The sequence below is a fragment of the Triplophysa rosa genome, linkage group LG20 (assembly GCF_024868665.1).
Source record: "Triplophysa rosa linkage group LG20, Trosa_1v2, whole genome shotgun sequence".
Lineage (NCBI taxonomy): Eukaryota > Metazoa > Chordata > Actinopteri > Cypriniformes > Nemacheilidae > Triplophysa > Triplophysa rosa.
Window position 1 is genome coordinate 13,576,241 of NC_079909.1, and position 24,072 is coordinate 13,600,312.

The following is a 24,072-nucleotide window of genomic DNA, read 5'->3' on the forward strand; positions in this document are numbered from 1 at the left end:
CTACATGTCTGTGTTCACTAAGAGTTCACCTGTTTGCTATTATCGTATGCAAACAGTACAATGAAACTCCTCTGGTGCCTGGGGAGTGCTCACTCCTTTCTTTCATGTTATCTTGAGCTGTAGGATCATACTGGCTGCCAGGTGCATTAAAGGCTAAATGTTTAGTGGACACCTTAAAGATTTTGTGGATGTATGTCTAATGATCATTTGGCTCAAGTATTGGGGTAATATCGTGGTCATGTTTTAACCATGATGACCAATTGGAGCCTAATTTAATTCGGGATTACAGGACACAGTACAGCTCTTTACCATGTCTATCACTGTCCATTTAAAGAGGATATATAACCTGCCAGGAAAATATGACCGGAAAGTGGAATTGTCTTTTAGAGGTAAGTGGTTATTCAGCCATACACATTAATTGTAATATGTTAACTTATTACTGGTGATATTTTTTCTTAATGACATTATGTTTTATGTATAATCTTCTTGAATTGCCATATTTTGTCAGTGCTTTTTTGCATGTGGTAAATCATACGTGTCCTATGGTGTGACAGCAAAATTTAGAAAACAAACCCTTAATATTACATTACTTTTAACATTATTACTATTTATAGGCTATTTATTATATAAAATAGCATAAGAGAGATTTATCTTCATTGTTAGGTTTTTTTGTTTCGAAATTTATGCTGTCACACCATAGGACAAATTTGCATACGAGTCTGTCAGCTGCCCGTATTCAGTCAAGGACTTTATTCTGTTAAAATTGTATCAACAAATCTGTCATAGTTTTTTAGCACATTTATCCTACAACCTCATATGCTGTCATTTTTGTTTTATACCTTGTTTACCATCTAGGTTTTACTCATAAAACCCGGATGTTAGACTGTGAAAATATTGCCATCTTTAATGAGGTAACTACTTTGTCCCTATGTGTTGTTGACACTAAACTTCAGTTAGCTTAACTGCCTGCTGATGTTGGTTTGGGTTTGTTTATGTAGTCAAACCAGGATCCTAAACAGATTCATTGAGCTGGTTCCTATCAAAAAAGTTAAATCATCAATACATATGTTTCTAGTGCAGAATGCAAAGAAATATCAATGAAATAATCTTGGAATGACCAGCTGAACCCTAAACAAAAAGCAATTCTGCCTTCCCATAGAACAAAATTCTAGCTTCTCATCCTTCACAGAAAATTAAAATCAGTGTTTGGCTGAGTAAGTTGGGAGAGGATCACCATGAAGACCACACCTTTTTCAGTTAGTCATCACCGGAAGATTTGCCACCCAACTACAGTAACATGAACATTACAGAGCCATGTAAACAGCCACCTGTACAGGACGGGTTCAGAAACACTAATAAAATTAAATCGTTGTTTAGACAGAGGTCTGTCACAAGGTTATATACTTAAGCTAACAAGTGAATGGTTGAAAAGAAACTGAGCAAAGAAAACACTTTTTCTCCAGTTTATAAAAAATGCACTGATTGAAAAGAAGCAGTCCAACACAAATGACGGAAAATATTCTTTGTTGCTTACAAACACATGTTTATATATACTTCCAATACAGTGATAAATACAAAAGCCACACTATAAAAATATTATGTCAGTTAACCAAAAAATTCTTCATGTTTTAACATCTGAGCTGAGTTTATTTAAGCCACATATATTATTTAAAATAAACCTGACTCTATTCTTTTTCAAGAGTTAGATCAAGGAAAATTATAAGTATTTATTATAACAACTTTTTCCAGAGAAAGCCAGTAGTAGTCTTGTTATGTCCAACTTGGCATAATAGACATCTTAATATTTTGTAATAAATACCTTAAGTTTATTGTTTTGTCTATTTTGTAATATACTGTACATCTCATATTTAGTTGGTTTATTGCAACCTAACAGGGCCATAAAAGCCAATCTTGTACAAATATCCCCACAAGACATCACGTTTGGCGCCTTCTATTTACTCGCTATGATTCACATTGCTTGTCTTTGCTTTCATGCTATAAAAATAGACATAACATCTGACATGATCAATAATCACGAGGAAGTGAACAGATGAATGTAAATAAATGTCTGTGTGAAATAAGTTACCTAAGTTTCTATTTTTTGGCTGTTATTTGTGACTCCAGAACTTCAGATGGCCTCACTATGGGAAAATAGAGAGAGATGAAGTGTTGTCTATCAGCGTGTACAACTGCAGTAAGATGTTTAGCAACAGGTCAGCACTTCAATCAGCCTAAAGCAAACATTCCTGTCATTTACACATGACAGTCATTATATTTGAATTTACTTAAATATATTTAAGGTACTTATCACATTCCATATTGGCTATTTGTGATCACTGTGTCGGGTCGAAATGTTTTATATTGAGCCTTTATGATTAATAGTACATATCAGATATGTATGAAATGATGTATGATGCAGGTTGCTGGGAAAGCTGGTGATCAGCCTGCAGCATGTAGTGGCTTTGGGGCAGATGCTCCTGCGTGAGCCCATAACAGACAGTCAACACAGCCTCACTGATGTGAGTGACTCCATCACAGCAAATACAGATTATTCAAACATTCCTGGTGTTAAAAAGATTTGTGCAATATATGGCGTATGATGTGTTTTATTGTGTAGATCTACATAGAGCTGGAGGTGAAGTATCATCCACTTCAGGGTGCTGCTGGTGGATGGGACAGTGAGGATTTCCTCAGGACAGAGGACAGTGATGAGTGAGCCAGAATCTCTTTCTTATATCTCTTTATTGTGTGTGTATATATATATATATATATATTGTGTATTATTTTAAAACTTAAAACTCAACAAAAATGTCTTTATTTAATGAATTATCTTTAAGTCTGTATTCTTCTTAAATGTTTTCAGCTCAGAGCTTGTCTTCAGGAACACTGGTTTTATAGACCCAAGGTACTATAAGACATCATCTTCAATAGTTATTCATAGACATTTTAATATGAATTTGTTCATTTTCTGCTGAATTTTACAATTTTTTTGCTGATTAACATCTTCTGGTCTTAATATTAAGTGATCTTTGTATTTCACAGCTCTTCAGATGGTCTGCGTCCACTGCAGCTGGATCGGGAGACCAGGCGGATCGGTCGCAGCCTTATGAAAACTGATGATGAGAACGGAGATGAAGACGACGATGACTATGATGATGATTATGATTTTGCAGACATGGAGTGTGCCAATGTGACATTTACTCCCATTCTGAGGTGTTTTAATTACCATCAGTACATTACATTACAATTACTATACTATAATGTAACCCACTGTATTACATTACAGTGTAATACAATACAATTTATTAAACAGTATATAATGAGAATGACCATTGACAATAATCACTTAATTCCCATCTATTGTAAACTGAGAATGTTAGAAGTGATACTGCAACAATTTCTGACGCATGGTATGTTTTCTGTATAGTCGTTGCAGGTGTTTATCAAAGCATGAGCTTGCTATCGCACCTAAGGTGAAGTCTTTCCAGGTAAACAATCTAAAAACACAATGTTGAAAAACATAGGTAGGCTACTTATAAAATTACTTGGCTGTAAATGTTGCATGATAAGTGGTTCTTTACTGCCTTTATTTTGCTTCTCATATCTCCAATTTATATCTGTTTCTCTTCAGGTGAATGTAAATGTGATTGAGGCTCAGAAACTTGTAGGGGTGAACATCAACCCAGCTGTGTATGTGACTATCGGAGATGAGAAAAAGCACACAGCTACTCAGAAATCCACCAACTGTCCATTTTACAATGAGGTAACTGTCTAAATAGACCTCACAGCACAGATCTGGAACTTTATGAATACCTCTCATTATTGTTCATGTGTTTCCTACTTGTATTTTCAAGAATTTCATGTTTGAATTCCAAGAGACACAGAATGTGCTGTTTGATAAAGTCATTGAGATTTCTGTAAGTATTTATTGCTTGTCATCTTGAAAGACCATTACATATGAAGAATCGGTTTCGATCTGACCCTTTTTTTTGTTAATCTAGCCTAATTTAATGCGATTTAGACAGTCATATTGACACATTTTTTTATTTTTGTGAAGTAAAGTTTTTTGTTGTTTGTATTTTAGGTGGTTCATAAGAAAGTTCTTGCATTTTTGATGAAACACATTGGAACATTTAAGATTGACATCAGCACAGTCTATCAACAACCAGGTACTGTGACTCCAATAATAAATATACTATTAAATGAATAATAAACACTTGTTCATTGCAAGCGTTGATGTATGCAGTCAAGTGAAGAATGTAGAAACTTGAACTTTATTGCGTTTGTAAAATGATAATAACATTTCCCAGGACGTTTTAATGGTGATAATTAGCTCATGACTGGTGCTTTTTAAGTACGATTATAGGTCTGTAAATGACTAAATGTAAAAAGCTCTGCTTGGAGACTTAGTGCTGCATCATTGATCATTTTAAGTACTTAACACAGCGATATATCTCACTACAGATCACCGTTTCTATCAGAAATGGGCTCCCCTAACTGACCCCAAAGACACCCGCTCGGGAATTAAAGGCTATGTGAAATGTACTGTCAGTGTGGTGATGAAGGGAGACCCCATGGGCATGGTCAGCCTGGCACCAGCTGGGAGCCAAAATGATGACATTGAAAAGTAAGAGCCTCACATATGGCAGAATTTTGTAAACTTTTTACTGCTGTTTCCCCAGCTTTTTCAGAATGACCAGAACATTTTCCTTTATTCTTCTTTTTTAGTACAATAGCCGATTTATACATTTTTTAGGTTCATTTAAACCAACTTTGTCCATATTTTAAACCGGCTTTGTCCATATTTTACCCAACCATGTCAGAAAAAGGGTACTGTAAAGGTATAATTTTGTTCCTAGATGAACAAAACATTTAACTGTAGCTTTACATATACACAATATAGGTCCTTATGGTGCAATGATGTACCCCAAAAGGTACAAAATTATGTTTTTTTACCTGTAGAGGTACAAAAAGGACATTAAAATGTAAAGTTCATCATTATTCAATCTATATATTTTTGACACATATTCATGTCCTTTTATGCAGGAACCTTCTCTTGCCAAAGAGGATGCCATCAGAACGTCCTTGGGCGAAGTTTCTCCTAAAGGTCTACAGAGCTGAAGGTCTACCCAGCATGAACTCTGGTTTCATGGGGAACTTCTCGAAGATGATGGGGGACAAGAAGGTCTTCCTTGATCCTTATGTTCAGATCACATTTGCTGGCCAACAGGTGCTTTCCTTTGTGCTTTCTCATTTTGTTTCAAGCAGGTTGTCCAACACCACAGATTTCGAACAGGAAGAACTGACTTTCCTAAAACCTTGCACATGGTGTGTTTGTTTATGATCAGTCATTCTCGAATGTGCACCTGTGGTGTTTAAATAGTCAAATGGTCTTAACTAAAAGATTTAGTTCCTTAGTGCTATACTAAAGTAGGGCTCAACTAGTTTCATTTTTTTTAAATGGAAATAAATCGTCATTCAATGTGAAGGAACGCCATTGTCAGGGGAATTCTTATAGCTGCAAATGCCAAACACACACACCCTGGCCGTGCTTCTGTTTGTTAAATGGGCAGAGGTGCTTTCAGTATTTGCTCTCTGACTCTTGCCACACATGCTTTTAGCAAACATTTCAGCTCCGAATAATTTGTTATGATGTCAGCGCTTCTCTTATCTAAGAACTGTTCAAAAAGACCTAGAAGCCAAACCACTTGTTTATTTCCAGGTTTCTCTTTTGTTAATGTAACCTAATGTTGGTGCATTTGGTGATATTAAATATTATGATAACTATTAAATAAAAGAATATTTAGATGTTACCTCATGAAGGACATTTGGTGACATAAATCCTGTTTACAGTGTAATTATGTTGTGTCATAGGGAGAGACGTCAGTAGAAAGCAACACTAACGCTCCCGAGTGGAATGAACAGATATCCTTCATTGAGCAGTTTCCTCCTCTTGCCGGACGAATCAAAATCCAGATCCTTGATGATGCCAACATTGGAGAAGTGGCCGTGGCAACACACTTCCTGGACCTTCTTCAAATCTCCAACCCCAACCGAAATGGTTAACAACTATTAAATATAACAGAACGATAAAAATTGTAATTCATACTAACTTTAGACATTAATGTCCTTTCATTTTCATGTTTCTCTCATATTTCTTAAGTTTTTGTTTAGCTCCCAGCATGTTAAATCATACCTCACTATAGTCCCCATCTCTCCTCCATCCAACAGGATTCAATCCCACCTTTGGTCCAGTTTGGGTCAATCTATACGGCTCTCCTCAAAACTCCACGCTGAGGGACATCCACAGGGATCTTAATGAAGGGCTGAGCGAGGGCATCTTCTACAGAGGCAGAATGCTGCTCTCGCTGTCTGTGGAAGTTTATTCTTCCCCCACAGCGGCAGTGACGGAGAATAAGGGCATTGCTAACGTCAAGAACGCCATGAGCAAACTTACTCTCAAACGCAAGAGCCGGAAGTCTAAAGAGAATAAGAAGGCAGGCAAAGAAGGTGAAACATCCATATTTCTACAAGAAATATATTGACACCATCCTTCTGCAATGATTTTTGCCATTACAAATACTTATAATAATAACACAAATAAAAATATAGTGTATACATGTATCAGAGTTGGTCTTGCATGCTAATTGTAAACAAGAAATGGTTTTATTTAGCGGTGCAGAGTCAGAGCGGACCGGCTGATGCATCTGAAGATATCGGCGCTGAGGTACCATCTGCTGTCACAGTGGAAGTGGAAGAAGTTCACCCTCTTCCTGATGTGAGTGAACATGTCTGTCTGGAAGGGAAAAGCCATAACAGTATGACACACTTTGACGTATTGTATTGCATTTCTGTAGCTTCCTACATTTAAGCGGCAACCGTTATTTTCTTCTGCAGAATTTCACAGGAGACAAAGAGGAGTTTGTGTTGTTTGCCTCCTTCTTTGAGGTGACAATGATAGATCCTTCTATTGGCTCCAAACCTGTCACCTTTGAGCTCTCTATAGGTATAACTGAACTGTTTATTGCTTTATATGTAGGCAGTACATGTACATCGTAGTAATGTTAGTTTGCAGTACGATGGCGACTCAGGTAGTGTACTTCACAGGGAACTATGGGAAAACTGCAGATGTTGTGGTCAAGTCCAGCAAGAGTGCTAGTCAGGAGAATTTGGCTGATGACAGACAACCTTTGTTAGAATCAGAGGACGAGCTGGAGAAAGAAGAGGTACTGAATCCAAGCCTTCAAGGCAAATCTGTCACAGCTCCCAGAAGACCACAACCCACTGAATATGACAGGTGAATAAGTATTTATCTTGATGTGCTCAATAACTCATGTTAATGCATGTTTTTCCATTATTTTATCTCATCTAAATAATTGAACTTATTTCAACTTCATTTTCAAAGTTACGCAAAATACACATACACTCCAAAAAATGTTGGGTTATTTCAACCCATTTTTGGGACAAATATAACCATATTCTGGGTTTATTTTAGAATACGTTAAATTTAGAGTGGACTTAGAGTGTAATTTTTCAGTTTAATATAATTTAAGGCATCTTTTTTTGTAATATTGTTTTTATTCATTTTCTAACAACAACAAAGCCAGACGAGATTACAAATATAAAACATGCCTGGATGAAATCAGTGCTCGAATTGAATCAAGTCTTATGGGGGGTCCCCACCATAAGACTTTTTTTTGGTGGGGGTTAGTCTCGCAATATACAATTTATACAAAACACACAATATATTTGATCATAATATGCGTAACTATATACTATTTATTAAAAACAGGCTTACATAAAAGAACAGGTTTATTTGACTGTATTTTGGATCAAATCAATGCAGGCTTGGTGAACAGAATGACTTTTGAACAGTAGTGTACGTCCAACAGAATAATTCTAGCATTATTTACCAATTTACTATTTTCCCCAAAAACAACTGGATGATTGACACTTTGTGATAATAATATTTGTTCCAAAAGACTTGTTTAAGTGCAAGAAACTAGTTTATTAGATATTAAAATATATAAATTGTGACAAGACCGGCTGTCAGTCTGTGTGTCAGTGTTGTGGGGATTTTTCAACGATTTCAGTGCAGTTTACAGTAGGTGGCTCATCTTCATCGAGATCTCTAGCACCCCAGAACCAGGCCTAATAATAATTTACCCAAAGAATACAAAAGCCCCGACATGATAAAAGATATATAGAGAGAGAAAATTACCCCTCAAAAAAGTAGAAGCTTCCTCTTCCCGACTGCGAGTGGAGGATTATTACTCTCCATTTTTTTAGCTGAAGTTAGCTTCACCGTAGCGATGCCAATCAAGCAGTCACGTCAACTCGCTTAGCGGTCTTTAGAATTTAAAGAGACATGACAACTAGCTCATAAACAAACTTAATATAAATTATTGTAAGTAATTAATTCACGAAATTTACCATATCCATCGCATGAATTTAATCACATTTGTCATTATCATTTTTACTCAAATAAAAATATCTGAGGGATCCCCCAAGTCTATTTTTACTTCTTATGGGGGTCCCGGATCCCTCCAGCCCCCCTTCAATTCGAGCACTGGATGAAATACAAAAACAAGTTCAAATCATACAAAGAAAGGGACAAAAATCAGAACGCAAACAGAATATAAAAGATTTGTTACAATCCTTAAGTTCTGTTGTCGTGCAAATGTGAGAGGACCCCAGAAATGAGGAGACTTCGCTTTCCTTGAGCTGTATTTTTTCAAGATTTAAAACAGAGACCATCTCAGAAAGCCATTTCTGAAAACATGAAGGAACCGTTGCTTTCCAACCCCTTAATATAATTCTCTTGGCCATCACCATGCCCAGCATTAATGACAACTGTAAATGATAAGGCAAGGAGAAAACAGATTCAGAATAGCCAAAGATGGCCAATTCCATTTCTGGAGAAAAAGTCTGATCGCTTCTGCAAACCAAAGGAAAATTCAATAACTCTGAAGTTTTGAACAGAACCAAAAAGAATGAGATAATGTTCCGTCTACACCCTGACAAATCTAGAAAGACCCTTATTGTTCCATGTTTGAAAGGTTCTGTCATTTAAAGCAGGTATAAAATTATGATTTTCTTTTCAATGTTAGTTTTAAGGCTCTTTAGTTTAAATATGTCTTTTGGATCTACAGGAACAACCAGTCCTAGATAAGTAAAGTGACTGCGCACAATTTTAAAGGAGAGGGACTCTAAAAAATGATTAGGAAAATTACTGCCAAGAGGGACAAAGATGCTTTTCTTTAATTGAATACCAGTAAAAGAACCAATTAATGTTTTTTTGTGTGTGTGTGTTTACTTAAACGGTTGGCCAGCACTTTGGCAACAATCTTCGGATCACAATTAAGCAAACTTAACGGTCTATAATTGGAGGGATCCATGCCAATTCTATCTTTTTTCAATAACAAACAAACGTTTGCCTCATAAAGCGAATCAGGGTACAATTTATTCTTAAAGGAATGATTTACCATATTTAACAGTAACGGGGCTATTATGTCTGCATAAGCTTTATAAAATTCAAAACAGAATCTGTCAGAACCTGAAGCCTTACCATTTGGAAAAGACTTGATAGCCTTCAAAATTTCATCTATAGTGAACTCTTGATCAAGCTCCTCTCTGGCAGCCTTACTAAGCTTTGGACTGTCAATCGTATCAAGGAAATCAGTAATATCGGATTCAGGCCCATTACATTTTGAAGCCAAAGGATTTTTATAAAATGCTTGAAAGCAAGCCTCAGTTTCCTTTGGGTTGGTTACCAATGCACCAGAGGCTGATTTAATCTGAAAAATTGCTCTGCTGGCCTACATACTTCTTAGGTTATTATACTGCTGCGCTGCCTTCAAGAGCTTTTTGGAAGTCATTATTTCAATGCGCAATAATAAAAACCTTTACCACACTGCAGCAATCGCCAACCATTAAAGAACAAATAGTGTACTCGCACGTAGAGTAATCTGAGACATTAACGGGTATATAAAACAAAAACAGGAGGCAGCTTGAGGAGACTCAAAAACTTTGTCTACTCCATTAGCCGCATGCTAGCCCAACCCCCCCCCCTTCCCACCATTTAAGGCAGCTTTTGAACTAAAGTTTTTTAGTTTATTAAAAAGTAATAATTCATGTCATCATTATTATTGTCAACCAGATCATTCAGCTGCATTCCCCTCCTCCGGGAGAAGCCGTGTATCTACGTGTGGAGCTACTTTGAGGACCACACCTTCAGATTTCACAACTGCAACTGGTTGTCCAAGATGGCTGACAGACTGGCAAGTACTGCATTGAATCATGCGACACTAAAATGATTACACTGCATGTGTACCTTTATAACCACTATTCCAATACTCGTTGTAATTTTCATGTTTCCTGTATAGAAATTCCGTAATTTGTGTTTTCCATTTCATTTCTTTTAGGAGTATGGCATTGATGAGGTCGAGATGCTGTTGAAAAGACCCAGAAGCAAAGCTAAAGAACGTTTTGTGGATGTTGTGCTTGAATTCTTCTCTACTTGCAAGTAGGGAACCATCAGTTGCACTTTATTTTACAGTACGTGTGCCTATAGTGTGCTTACAGTGTACTTACCCAAGAAAGAACTGGGTAGTATAAAGTAACTACATGGTATAAGTTTAGGTTTATGGGTAAGTTCAGGGTTAGTACATAGTTATTACCCAGCTATTATATTTACTGTAATAAATACACAATATGTACATGGGAAACATGACTGTAAAATAAAATGCTACCGAACCATCTTTATGACTATTACCCTATTATACTTTATAGAATCTATTTTTTATATTGCCTGAATAATACAAAACTCACTCTCATTGACTTTTAGGCAGTATAGTACAAACTTAGACAGAAAGAGAAATGCTCGCCAAAACCACCTGGACAAGTGCCGTGTTCAGCTCATCAAACGGAACATTGTAAGTTAACCATACTATTATCAGACTATGGACAATACATTTAATACATAATACATTTAATCATGGCATTGCATTAGCAACACCAAGCTCATGGGTTCTTATCCCAGAAAACAAAAACAAGTTAAATGTATGCCCTGACTGCACAGTAAGTCATTTTTAATAAAGCATCTGCCAAATGAATACATATAAATGATTTAACAGGTTATGTTAGCCAAGCAGGCGCTCAGACTGAAGAAAAGAACCACAAGAAATACAGTAAAAGACAGGCTCGCAGATCTCATAAATATCGCCAAGAGGGTCCGCTTCCTGGCACAAGAGGTAATGCTCAATATCTACCAGACCATCATTTACTATTCAGATCTATTTACCTGCTGAATCATTGTCAAGTCACATACTACATGTGCTGTCACCGTAGCCTCAGAGCACTCTGCCCGATGTGTTTCTGTGGATGATGACTGGAGACAAGCGAGTGGCCTACGCCAGGATCCCAGTGCACTCCATTCTCTTCTCACTAGTGGAGGAAGAGAAGGGTAAAGACTGTGGTAAAGTTGCCACCGTTTACATGAAGGTACCTTCACAACATCATTCTGCCTTAAACATTTATAATTCATTTATAAAAATCTCATTACCAACGCAATTTGGTTATATTTTAGAGCGTTACTTTGAAAAACAATTGTATATTAAACATGAAGTACACTATGGAATACTTTTCAATTGATAGACCCCCGGAGGCCCAGTGGGAGAAATCTTTGCCAAACTGGAGCTCTACATGTGGCTTGGTATCACAAAGTATGCAAAAAACTGTGTCACCAGCCTTCCAGCCGATTTTAGAGCCGTTTACGAGGAGGCCACAGCTGGAGCATTGGTTCCCCGTAACATGCCTCCCACCAAATTAGCAGTGGAAGGTATTTCTGAAAATTCAATTTAATCTTTTATAGTCTCCATAATTTCTCCCTGGCAGCTTTAAAAATCGATATATTCTCATTTGGATGACATTTGAATTCATTATCCCAGATAATATTACAATCCTTGCTTTGTCTTTTCTACAGACAGTCGTTATTTCCAGTTGCGCGCTCACATTTATCAAGCACGTGGCATCATCGCAGCAGATGATAACGGTCTGTCCGACCCCTTCACCAAGGTCGTGTTCTCTACTCAGTGTCAGGTCACACGGGTGGGTATCAAATGTTATGTTATGTATTCAATGTCAGCTTTGATTGCTTTTAATCATATGGCTGGGGGATTGTTCAAGAATGTTTTAATGTTTTTAGGTGATTGAAGAAACTCTGTCTCCCACCTGGTGTGAGTTACTGCTGTATGATCAGGTTCTGATGGAGGGCAGTAAGGACGACTTTAGGGAAGACCCACCTGTGGTCATCATCAACATCTATGACTACAACAAACTAGTGAGACTTTCAATGTATTAATGTGACATATCCTGTTTTGATTTCACTTAAAAATGTATTTTACTAAAGCAATATTCTCCAGAGACTGGGGCTAGTTGTCACAAATGCTAGCAATAAGGTTTAACGTCAAGTCCAGTTAACAAAATTGTCTTTTTTGCGGTTGTCTGAGAAAACACTGAATATTTATTCAATTATTTGAATTAATATGTTTTGTATGTAAATCTTATCGCAGGGTAGTCCGCAAGCCCTCGGCCGTGCATATGCAAAGCCAGAGCTGAAGTTTGTAGAGGAGCCGTATAAGAAGCCTCAGCTCCAGTTTTTTGAGATCACAAAAGGCAAAAGCAAAGCTGGTGAAATCCTGGCTGCTCTTGAGTTAATCGAGCTGGATTACTCAAGCTTTGGAGAGGTGAGAGCCCTGGTTTAGCAGAGACTTGGCAGCTCAACCAACACATATGACTGAACAACTTCATCAATCAAAATCAATAGTAGTGACTTTTGAACTCAATTCAATGTTTGTGGTTTATAGTTTATGATATTTGACATATAGTTGAATAAATTTGCTTTCAAACCTATCTATCGTTACTGTCCTTCCGAAACCTTGAGTTCACTGTTTTACAGGGAATGAAAAAAATCCTTTTTTATATTTTCTGTTGGTTAGATATTTGCAAAACCCATTGACAAACTAGTGACTGATCTTAATGATTTGGCAAAAAATAAAAATCACGAAATATGGAGGAACAAGATTTCAGAAGGACGATATGTGACAGATATCTGTGTTACATTATATTATTCCTTTGAAATGTTTGTGTCTGATGAATCTTTCCAGCCAGCTCTGCCGTTAGATGTTGACCCCAAGGAACCCAAGTATACTGAAGAAGACCGCCGTTATATCATTCCTGAAGGAGTTCGACCCGTACTGAAGAATTACAGAATAGAGGTACAAGGACAGAACCTTGAACAGATACAAACTGAATCAAAATCAAGGAGTTGTATTCCACATCAACATTTGAAGGTCCAAAGTTCTCAAAGACGAATTGATTTTTTGCAAAACAATTCTGTTCATAAATTGCGGTACATTGTGACCTGTTGCACATTTTTTTGCCAGTTGGTTTTGTATCAGCCTGCAGTGTTTTAAATGAAAGTGTTTGTGGGTTTTAGGTGCTGTACTGGGGTCTGAGGAACCTGAAACGGGTCAACCTGTTTGAAGTGGAACGTCCACAAGTGAGGATGGAGTGTGCTGGCCAGATGATAGAGTCAGAGGAAATTCAGAGCTACAAGCTAAACCCCAACTTCAATGATGTGGTGAAACACTTTGATGTCGTAAGACCCCCTTTTTTCAATTAATAACACACTTTAAGAACAAATACAAGCTTTGATCACATTACTGAATAACTCTCAGGTCAGCTGGTGAGATTCTGGCTATTTTTTTTTGGAATGATTTATTGCACATACAGCGACCACAACACATGTTTTATGTGTGTTTTAAGACTGAACTGATAAAAAAATTATATAAGGGTTGTTGTATAAAAGTGAAAAATCTTATAACATTTGATATTTGGTTTTATAATAGGCTACAAATCAATGTTTACATGTTCGTAAAAGTTTTTGAATACTTTTTTGGGAAGATTCTCTGAATGTTTTTTCTGTTATATGTTGTATCTTTTTAACACAAAAAAGACACTATACTGTTTATATTGTAAACATTGTCCATATAACCGAGACATCAAAACTGCGTGTTTTCTTTGACATTTTTTGTTTCCTCAGGAGCTTCCAGAACTTGTCTACCTTCATCCTCCTCTCACTATCTTCGTAATAGAGCAGAGGGCGTTTGGGAGGCTGGTCCTGGTGGGAACCCATGTGGTTCAAAACCTAGTGCATTTTGGTCCTAAAGACCAAGAGGAGTGGAAGGATGAGGAAGAAGAGCCAGAGGGTAAAACACTTGCTCAAATGTTTCTTAGGGCAAAATATGAAGGCCAAAAAGGCAAAAAAAGTGCCCTAGCCTCTACATAATGCTGTTGTTGCAATGGTGAAAAACATCTACATCCTAAAAATAGCTTTTCTTTAATCTCCTCTAATATTTTCAGAGAAAAAGCCGCCCAAAAAGACCACCCCTCTAACCACAGTGATCACCATGGATCTGGGAGGGCTTCCTCTGAAGGACACCAAAATTCCCATCAACCCTATTAATTTAGTCACTGTAAGATTCCCTTTTCTTTTTTCTTAGTTTCAGAGAATGATCATTTTCTACAAATGTCTGCTCACCATGTCTAAAGTGGTTTTAAAATGATTTCCTCCACTAGTCATCAGAGGTTGTACACAGCTGTGCTCATCCAGGCTGGGTGGGATGACGATAGTTGGCTGTTTCGGGACATTTGAAATAGCTCCTAATGAGTACTTAGCGCACATGTTTTTTACCACGTGCTCTGTAGTTATTAAATGTGAGAGCCTTTGAACCCATTAACCTGTTGATTATGGGAATCTGCTGGTTGGTTGAATGTGCTGAAGTGTGTTCCTGTGACAGTTTGAGCTCCTGCTGATATATCACTCAGATTAATTGGGCAGTCACGACCCCCGCTGATATCCAAATGAGATGCTTTCGGTCATAAGAGTGTGTGTGCTTTCAAATCTGTGTTCGTGTTTAATGTGTGCATAGATTTTTAATTAACCAGCATATTTACTTAACATACATTTGCCATCTCTATATATCATTGCAGTAGACATTAATTGTTAATTATTTTGTCTTCATGGTTTTAGACTGTTTGTCTGTAGTTCATAAACCATTTCACTTTATTTGTATTATCTGTGTCTGTATTTCCCTCTAAACATGAAAAAATGCATTTGAAAAAAACTAAACTTTCAGGCTCCAATCAAAAAAGGGAAGAAAAAGGAGGAGGAGTTAGAGGAGGAGGAGCCAGAAAAGGAGGAGCTTGATTGGTGGTCTAAGTATTACACGTCACTGGCTGAACTCGAAAAACAGGTGATTGTTTTTATAGATTGTTTTAAAGAACTAGATTTTTGTGATATATTGTTTTTCTCTATATTTACAATGCTTATTTTTCAGGAGGATAAAGATGATGACATGGACGATGCCCAAGACGGAGGTATTCTAAATATTTGCATGATTTTGTGACAAATAAGAATTCCATAAATTGTCACCAAAATTAATCCTGTGGCCCATTGAGGTCTCGCTGTATTAGTTCATCTAAAAAATTGCCCCTATGTAAATTTATGTGGTTGTTGATGTCTGCTAAAATGCTTGGAAAATTAAAGTTAGTTCTGAGAAATGGTCAAGAATTTTTTGCAGATGTCACTTGGTTTGAGCCTTCCCAATGTGAAACCTTTCTGCATGTTGTGTAGACTAAATGTCCGATTACTTTTTGGGGTCACATTTTGTGAACGGCATGTTCAGCTAGATTGCACAGGACACCAGTGTACCCAAATCTCTCTGATCCCATCATTTAATGTCACATTCTACAGATGGAGGACCCCTGACCATGTCTGCACTGGAGGCAGAAGAAGACACTAGCATTGAGATAGAGCCACCTGCTCCAAAGAGAAAGAAGATTGCCACATTAAAGGTCCTCCAAATTCTTCACATTTCTATTTATGAAAACATTTTAGGTGTGTTATATGTAATAATATCTCTGTAATTCAAAGTTTTATATCATCTTGTGTTTTTGTCTTTGTATTTGGTTCCCCAGTTGTACAAGTCTGAGTTGGAAAATGATTACAGTCAGTTTGAGGACTGGTTGCACCTATTTCCCATTTACAAAGGCAAATCAAGTGTGGAGGACGAAGAGGAGGATGAAAGTACGAGATATATGGGCAAATATAAGGTAAGATGAACGATTTGTGAGGCTCTTTGATTGACACTGTGATGTCATGTATGAAAAACATGGTGGATTTGAGGTTAAACCAGAGCTGTACTTGATTTCAGGGGTCGTTTCTAATATACCCCATCACTCCTGAAGATGAAGATGCAGAGTGTCAGATCACTAATGGCCTGCCAAAAAATTCACCCATCAAAGTCCTTGTGAGGGTGTATGTAGTGAAAGTGAGTACAAGTGTTAAATTCCCAAATCTGCACACTGACCACAAATTACATTTTTCAAGAGTACAATTTTAAGTTAAAATGTAAGTCTATATTATAATACATATATTTTTTCATCACATTTCATTACTTGAAATGACTTGCATAGTACAAGAAAAATGCTCTTTAAATAATATTATGTACACCTTTGTTTATAAAAATGTTATAAACAATATTATAATACTTTATTATTTTAGTTTAGTTTAGTTTAGTTTAATATTTTAATATTTTATTTTATATCTCATTTTGTTTATTAATGCTGTTTTCTTTGTAAACTCCAAGGCAACTAACCTGGCCCCTACAGACGCTAATGGAAAGGCAGATCCTTATGTAGTGGTGAAAGTCGGCCAACAGCAAATGGACAGCAAAGAACGCTACATTCCCAAACAACTCAACCCAGTGTTTGGAGAGTGAGTGCAGTCACATTTGGGGGGGGTAATTTAACCCAACAATTGGGTTTGTCCATTTTTGACCCAATAATGGGTTTAAATGACCCAACATATTTAAGAGTGTAGGAATGGGACGCATTACATGTAAAATAGCAAATTGTCATTCAGATAAATTTCATAAGACTAATCAATGTAAGAATCAAAGGGAAGCTAGTAATAAAAGAAGATATTAAATTATGACTGCTGATTCACTCTCTTAATAAAACAGACTCTGCTTTACTTCAATCTCTCCGCAGAGTGTTTGAACTGACCTTGTCCTTTCCTCTGGAGACCGAGCTCACGCTGTACATCTTTGACCATGATCTGGTGGGCTCTGATGACTTGATCGGTGAAACCAGCGTGGACCTGGAAAACCGGTTCTTCAGCCGCCATCGTGCTGGCTGCGGTCTTGCCCTTCATTATGACAAGTGGGTGTCCCTCTGTATGGTGAAAATTATGATGATGGCTGTGGAGATAATAATCATAATAACTGTGATTAGTTTTATTGTCATTACTGCCATCATCCCTAACATTTCTAATGTGCAATGCTGGATTCACACGAGCGGTGGAATTGCCTCGCTGCCGTTCACAAAAAGATAAAATATTTTTATCTTCAGCTGCGCATGATCCAGCACAAGGCATTACTGACATGCTCAGTTTGTTTGAACCCTTAGTTAATTGTTTGCATCTGCTGTATTCAAGAGACAAATCAGGGGCTGTATTAGAAAAATAGAATCCAGTCGTGGACTTGTAACCCAAACGTTGCCGGTTCGAGCCTCAGTAACAGCAGGGATTGTAGGTGGGGGGGAGTGAATGATCAGCGCTCTCCTCCACCTTCAATACCACGGCTGAGGTGAGACCCTTGAGCAAGGCACCGATCCCCCAACTGCTCCCCAGGCGCCGCATGGCTGCTCACTGCTCTGGGTGTGTGTGTACACTTGGATGGGTTAAATCCAGAGCACAAATTCTGAGTATGGAACACCATAATAAATGTAATAGAGTCCCATTGCGTTTTATGGCATGATCTTTCCTACAAGTTAAACTAGATTAGACTGTCTTGTGATTTCAGGGATGGCTATAACGAATGGAGAGATGCCAAGAAACCCACTGCAATTTTATCTGAGCTCTGCCGGAAAAATGGGATTCCATCTCCAGAGTATCGGGAGTCAGAAATAAAAGTTCTGAACAAGATTTTTAAAATTCCCAATGAGGCTTTTCCAGAAGGTAGCAGTTAATACATTTACAGCTTAATTTAGTCAACAGTTTAGGACAATATCTAATTATGCATACGCCTGACAAGCTTATTGCTATAATCATGATGTATCCTTTTATTAATTTGAAACTTTGCAGAATTGCTCAAGAAGAATAAGAAGACAGAGGAAGACTATGAAGAGTTGGATGAGCACAAAGCTCTGAGCGTTCTCCAGCGGTGGGGAGAAATGAGAGAGTTTTGTGAGGGAGCGTGCCCTCTTGTGCCCGAGCATGTGGAGGTCCGATCACTGCTCAGCGCGGAGAAGCCAGGCCTTCCTCAGGTCAGACTGTTGTGCTCATAGATCTACGTTGCTTTTATTTGAGTTTACTTTTTCATAGCCCAGGAGATTTTATCAAGTTCTCGACTGTTGAGATTGAGAATGAAGTTGTTTGTCTCAGATGTTTCTCCTAAAACTGCTTTGGAGAAAAAATAAGACAATTGTTAAAATACATTAAGATTATGGGGTTGTAAAAATGTAGATTATATAGATGATGATTCATATTGAGATTGAGATTGATTGCAGTCTTGACAATTCTGGACAATTTTTTAAATAATAATCTTGAAATCTCTTCTGGAATTCAAATTGAGACATTTGTGAGATTTCCGGCAAATTTTTTTCAGGAGAAATATCTGGGGAGACTTAAAGGGATACTCCACCCAACAATTTAAATTCTGTCATCATTTACTCACCCTCAAGTTCTTTTAAACCTGTATACATTTCTTTTTTCTGGTGAACTCAAAGAAAGATATTTGGAAAAAGGTTACCAACTTTCTGGTACATAATTGACTATGTTTACATGTGCACCAATAATGCGATTATTTCCGATAATCAGAGTAAGGACTTAATCGCAGTAACATGTTTACATGACATGAGAACACCTCTTTGCTCCCGTTTACATGTACGTTTTATGAGTCTGATTATTTGCTATAATACACAGCACAAACGATGATCTCAAATCAATCTCAAAGTTTTAATGTATTCACGTCAAATGCAAAACACCATTATGTGGACGTATCTTATGGTTATTCAGCGTTGTGATGAATAGAAATATGATGAGAAATGCCTCCGCAACGTTGGTGTACGCTGTCATCACGTTTGCGTTGTTTCTATGTGAAGATAAGGAGGAGAGACTACTGACAGCGAGTTGTGTTGACGGTAAAACTTTAGACTGTCTTGTTAACCATGAATTTGCACTTAAGATCCATGACAGAAGCACATGCGCACCTTGGTCAGAGCAGTATAAATGCGATTAAGGTGTTTACATGCCTTCTTATTGCAATTAAAACCAGCGTACGCCACATATGTTACTTCGATTATGCTTACTGCGATTATGAGCTTATTTAAATCGAATTATTGCCTTTACATGAGGTAAAGTGTAATTGCACTATTGCCAAAATCCTATTATAATTGCATTATGAGGGTGCATGTGTCATTGACTTCCGTAGTAGGAAAAATGATTGTATCATTTTTGTTGTTGTTCTATTGAACAAAAAATAAGATATTTTGAAGAATTTAGGAAAGCAAATAGTTCTAGGGCACCTTTGACTAACATTAACATTTTTCCTACTATGGTTTTCAATAATGTCCCAGAAATGTCAATTGCTAAATTTCTTCCAAATATCCTTCTTTGTGTTTAACAGAACAAAGACATTTATACAGGTTTGGAATACCTTGTGGGGTGTTCATGACAGAATTTTCATTTTTGGGTGGACTATCCCTTTAAGCAATAGTTCTCCATTTAGTTTCTCTCCAATTTAACTTATTGATGTCTAGGAGAAATTAAGAAATTTGTGAAAAAAACCTTTTTCAAATATGAGTTTACTTAAAGGCGTTTATCCTGAAGTGTCCACAAGTGCGATGTATGACATATCGCTTTTTTACTCCCTGAACTCTCTGTAAGTCACTTTGGATAAAAGCGTCTGCTAAATGACTCAATGTAAAGTGTATAGTTGTAGAATCTTTCATTTTTGCAATATCTTTTTTCTGACAGGGTTATGTTCACATGTGGATTGATATGTTTCCTGTGGATGTACCTGCACCACCACCTGTTAATATCAAGCCTAGACTTCCAGTGAGGTAATAACAAGATAGAAATCACTCAATAAATGCTACTACATTCAACCAATATATTTTCGCAACCTTGCTGTGACATTTGAAGTCATGTTTAAAGGACACACTATATCATGAAGATTCTAATATAGAGAATAAGGGGTTTTAAAGAATACTCTTCTACCTTTTCCAGTTATGAGTTGCGTGTGATCATTTGGAACACTGATGATGTTGTACTGGATGATGTCAATCCTTTCACTGGAGAACCATCAAGTGACATCTATGTTAAAGGGTCAGAAAACACATCAGCATACATTAATAAAACTTGTTACACAAACAGTAAAAAAAAATATTTAAAGGGAAAGTTCACCCAAAAATGAAAATTCTGTCATCATTTACTCACCCTCAGATTGTTCCAAACCTGTATAAATTTATTGGGAAGATATTGGGAAAAATGTCAGTAACCAAACAGATCTCATTCCACATTTACTCCATAGTAGGGAAAATAAATACTATGGGAGTCAATGAGGGATGAGATCTTTTGGCTACTGGCATTCTTCCAAATATCTTCCTTTGTGTTTAGCAGAACAAAGAAATTTGTGCAGGCTTGGAACAACCTGAGGGTGAGTAAATGATGACAGAAATTTTATTTTGGGGTAAACTATCCCTTTAAAAACAATAGCAATCACAATAGTGTATTTCTGTAACTAATGCTGTCCAACATCATAATTGCATATGTTTTAATATGCTATGATATAAAAATGCGTACACATATTTTCATTCCCAGTTGGGTTAAAGGTCTGGATGGTGTGAAACAGGAGACAGATGTGCACTTTAATTCCCTAACCGGAGAGGGCAACTTCAACTGGCGCTTTGTGTTTCACTTTGACTATCTCCCCACGGAAAAGGAGATCATTTACAAGAAGAAGGAGTCCCTGTTCGCTATAGACGAGACTGAGTTTCGCCAGCCAGCTGTTCTGGTGCTGCAGGTTTGGGATTATGACCGCATCGGTTCCAATGATTTCCTGGGTTAGTAGTTCTAAGTACTGGTCAAGGGTTGAGGGGTCATTTTGCAACTAACCAAGTTCCTCTTTAGCTGACATTAGAGTACGGAGAAAAGAAATGTTGTGGACAAACTTTCATTTGATTTTTCCCTATTTCATTTTGATTTTCCCCAATTCTTGGCTTCTTTAGGTTCCATCGAGTTGCGTCTCAGTGATATGGTCCGTGCAGCAAAATCTTCAGTGCAATGCAGTGTCCAAATGGCCAAAGACAAGGCTGGTCCTCGCTTCTCCATTTTCCGCAGCAAGAGGATGAAAGGCTGGTGGCCGCTCATCAAACTGAAGAGCCAGGAGGACATTGAGAGGGAGGAGAGAGAGGCAGAACAGGAGAAGAAAAACAAAAAGAAGAAGAAGAAATCGAGCAAGCGTGGTAAAATGAAACCTGAAGATCTGCAGTTCATTGACAGTAGTGGAAACACATTTCTCTTAATGGTAAACAGACTTTTATAGCACATCAACATAGACTAAAATGAGTGTGCTAACACAATTGTTTACAATGTAACTGTTGACTCATACTTTTTCTTTTGTGTGGTTTGAAGGGTAAAGTAGAAGCAGAATTCCAACTAGTGACAGCTGAGGAAGCCGAGAAGAATCCTGTGGGTAAAGCACGTAAGGAACCTGAACCACTGGAAAAACCAAAGTAAGGCCCTCAAAATACGTATATTCAGTCTTTTAATGTGTACCCCAAAAACATTTAGACACTTTTTGCACACGTTTACATTTAATCATTTTAAGTTATTCAGGTAAAAAAACGATTAAAAAGTTTACAAACAATTACTTTTGAAGCCGTATTTTATAGTTTAGTATACTTTTGCATATAACAATGTATTCTTTACATCTATGCTCCTGTCTCTTAAAGCCGTCCCAAGACGTCTTTCAACTGGTTTGTTAACCCCATGAAGACCTTTGTGTACTTCATATGGAAGAAGTACAAGAAGTACATCATTGCTTTGATCATTCTGGTTATTCTGGGAGTTTTCCTCTTCCTCATTCTCTACACCCTGCCAACACACATCAGCCAACTTATTGTCAGCGGATGAGAAATGGAAACACCCATAAGCACCAATTTAAACAACTGAGAATTGTACAGGTTTTCAGGACAAATAAGTCTGCGTGTATAAGACCTTAAAAATACAAGCAAGTCTGGGATAGTTAATGTAATATGATTATTTTCCAATCATGCTGCTGATTTTTATTATATTGATTTTAATATCGTTTGTAATATATTCTTGTTTTTAAAATTAATCCATTTGACTAGTCAATGAGAACAAACTGTTTGAGATATTGAAGCATGTTTTGAAAAACAATTGCATTTATTATAATTGTATCTATCAGCATTACCTGCAACGTGAAGCAGGGCATTAAAAGTATAAACAGAAACAAATATTGCCTTATCGTATTCAGAAAAAAATACATCTAGATACAGCCAAGCCTTCTCATGCCATATGTCAAAAATATTTCCTAATGTCGAGTTTTAGAGGTTGTTATCTGCAGGGGAAGAGAAGGTGAAAAGACATGAGGTAGATTTATCAGTTTCAGACACAAAGGGATTTAGACATTCAAGGTTCATGATAGATCGCTGTTTGTGAGAGCCACATGGCAGAAGATTGGATAAATGGAATTGCATCCAGACGGGTTACAGTGAGCTTCCATGAGAATGCAGGTTTATGCGAAACAACAAATTCGTCACAGAAACTAAAATGAATTAACATTTATAACAGATTTTCAGAAATTCAAATTAAATGAGTTTGTTGCATTCAAGAATTCTGCATTTCGTCTAGAAAATCTCATGCTATTGTTTGACATTTTGACCTGCCTGGTAAAACAACTGTGCATTTCCAAAAGTAAACAATAATATAAAATGTTACTGATGGAAATTATGTTTCGTGTCTATCTTGCCTATAACACAGCTCTGGGTAATTCATACACTATCCACAAGGACTCATCTGAGATCATTGCTTTTGGTATAGTAATAGAATTAAGTGAAACCTGACTGTCATAAGGGAATACATCTAAAAACTGGGAGATAATAATGCATATGCAAATTTACAGTGATGTAACCGTGGTTATGCTCCTAAATACTGGACTAATTTATATTGTATACCAATTTATTGCTTTACAGTCGAATGTAAACATTATTGTATAACATGGTAATCATTTAGCACCATATTACTATCATCTGATCTGATTAAACTTAAATCATCTTTTGTAATTAAACACATTTTTATCTTCTTAGTTTAGTCAATAAATACAGCAGATTAACTGAATGGTTTTGCTTCATCATAAATTCTAAATGTATTGAATGAAATATATGATCAATATCACTGAAATGTCATATATTTCTATTATATCTGTGCTGAAGACAGCTGTATAAAATCAAATGGTTTCCATTACAAATGATTTAGCATCTTACCTAACACCGTAACAAAATACCTTTATGTAATGTGTTGTGAGCTTTATTCCAGTGTTGTTTATTCATATAATTTATTGGTTCCCATCAGTCAATATCTCACCATTACAACCCGACATACTGCCAGTAAATACCCACATCATTATAGTTTCCATTAAAACCAATACAATTCCCATTACAGCTATGAAATCCATACATAATTTTTTTATTGATTTTTTAATCAAATTAAATAACACCTCTATTAATGCATTGATAGATTTATCAAAAAATGCTCATTTTCTCAGCGTATGACACCATATAGCCAGTAGTTATGTTGTGTTCAAGTTGAACATACCCATGAATGAACAGCAATGTGCAGAACATAGTCACATGGCTCTCTGCTGGGTTGTTTTGGGCTGTTTTATGGTCTTGGGTAGTGGAGAGCCTGCGGCTGATGGAGTG

General features: G+C 36.9%; 1 protein-coding gene across 2 annotated transcripts; it reads left to right on the forward strand.

The window, feature by feature from the left end:
* Window positions 1-112: 112 nt before the first annotated feature.
* On the forward strand, window positions 113-23,472 carry fer1l4 (fer-1 like family member 4). Of its 2 annotated transcripts, XM_057361306.1 has the most exons (46): window positions 113-389; window positions 856-911; window positions 2,125-2,213; window positions 2,420-2,519; window positions 2,618-2,712; window positions 2,864-2,905; window positions 3,043-3,213; window positions 3,428-3,488; window positions 3,632-3,763; window positions 3,855-3,917; window positions 4,085-4,169; window positions 4,465-4,627; window positions 5,047-5,230; window positions 5,875-6,061; window positions 6,232-6,510; window positions 6,675-6,778; window positions 6,898-7,006; window positions 7,108-7,297; window positions 10,160-10,280; window positions 10,425-10,525; window positions 10,847-10,934; window positions 11,136-11,252; window positions 11,350-11,502; window positions 11,656-11,839; window positions 11,984-12,108; window positions 12,206-12,340; window positions 12,573-12,746; window positions 13,167-13,277; window positions 13,499-13,660; window positions 14,105-14,270; window positions 14,425-14,537; window positions 15,201-15,317; window positions 15,402-15,441; window positions 15,818-15,918; window positions 16,042-16,176; window positions 16,278-16,394; window positions 16,713-16,840; window positions 17,116-17,286; window positions 17,928-18,082; window positions 18,209-18,390; window positions 20,102-20,187; window positions 20,354-20,452; window positions 20,948-21,189; window positions 21,355-21,653; window positions 21,761-21,861; window positions 22,081-23,472. In XM_057361306.1, exons 1-46 carry the CDS (start codon window positions 311-313, stop codon window positions 22,259-22,261), a joined length of 6,093 nt encoding a protein of 2,030 aa, XP_057217289.1. In that variant the 5' UTR covers window positions 113-310; the 3' UTR covers window positions 22,262-23,472. The 2 variants fall into 2 exon arrangements, with proteins under 2 accessions (XP_057217289.1, XP_057217290.1); XM_057361307.1 differs by lacking the exon at window positions 856-911.
* Window positions 23,473-24,072: the final 600 nt, after the last annotated feature.

Bases quoted from the DNA above. Each gene is read 5' to 3' on its own strand.
- fer1l4 (XM_057361306.1), top strand. From the start codon at position 311: ATGTCTATCACTGTCCATTTAAAGAGGATATATAACCTGCCAGGAAAA. The intron at 2,520-2,617 runs GTGAGTGACTCC...TTTATTGTGTAG, and splicing joins GTCAACACAGCCTCACTGAT to ATCTACATAGAGCTGGAGGT. The intron at 12,341-12,572 runs GTGAGACTTTCA...ATCTTATCGCAG, and splicing joins TCTATGACTACAACAAACTA to GGTAGTCCGCAAGCCCTCGG.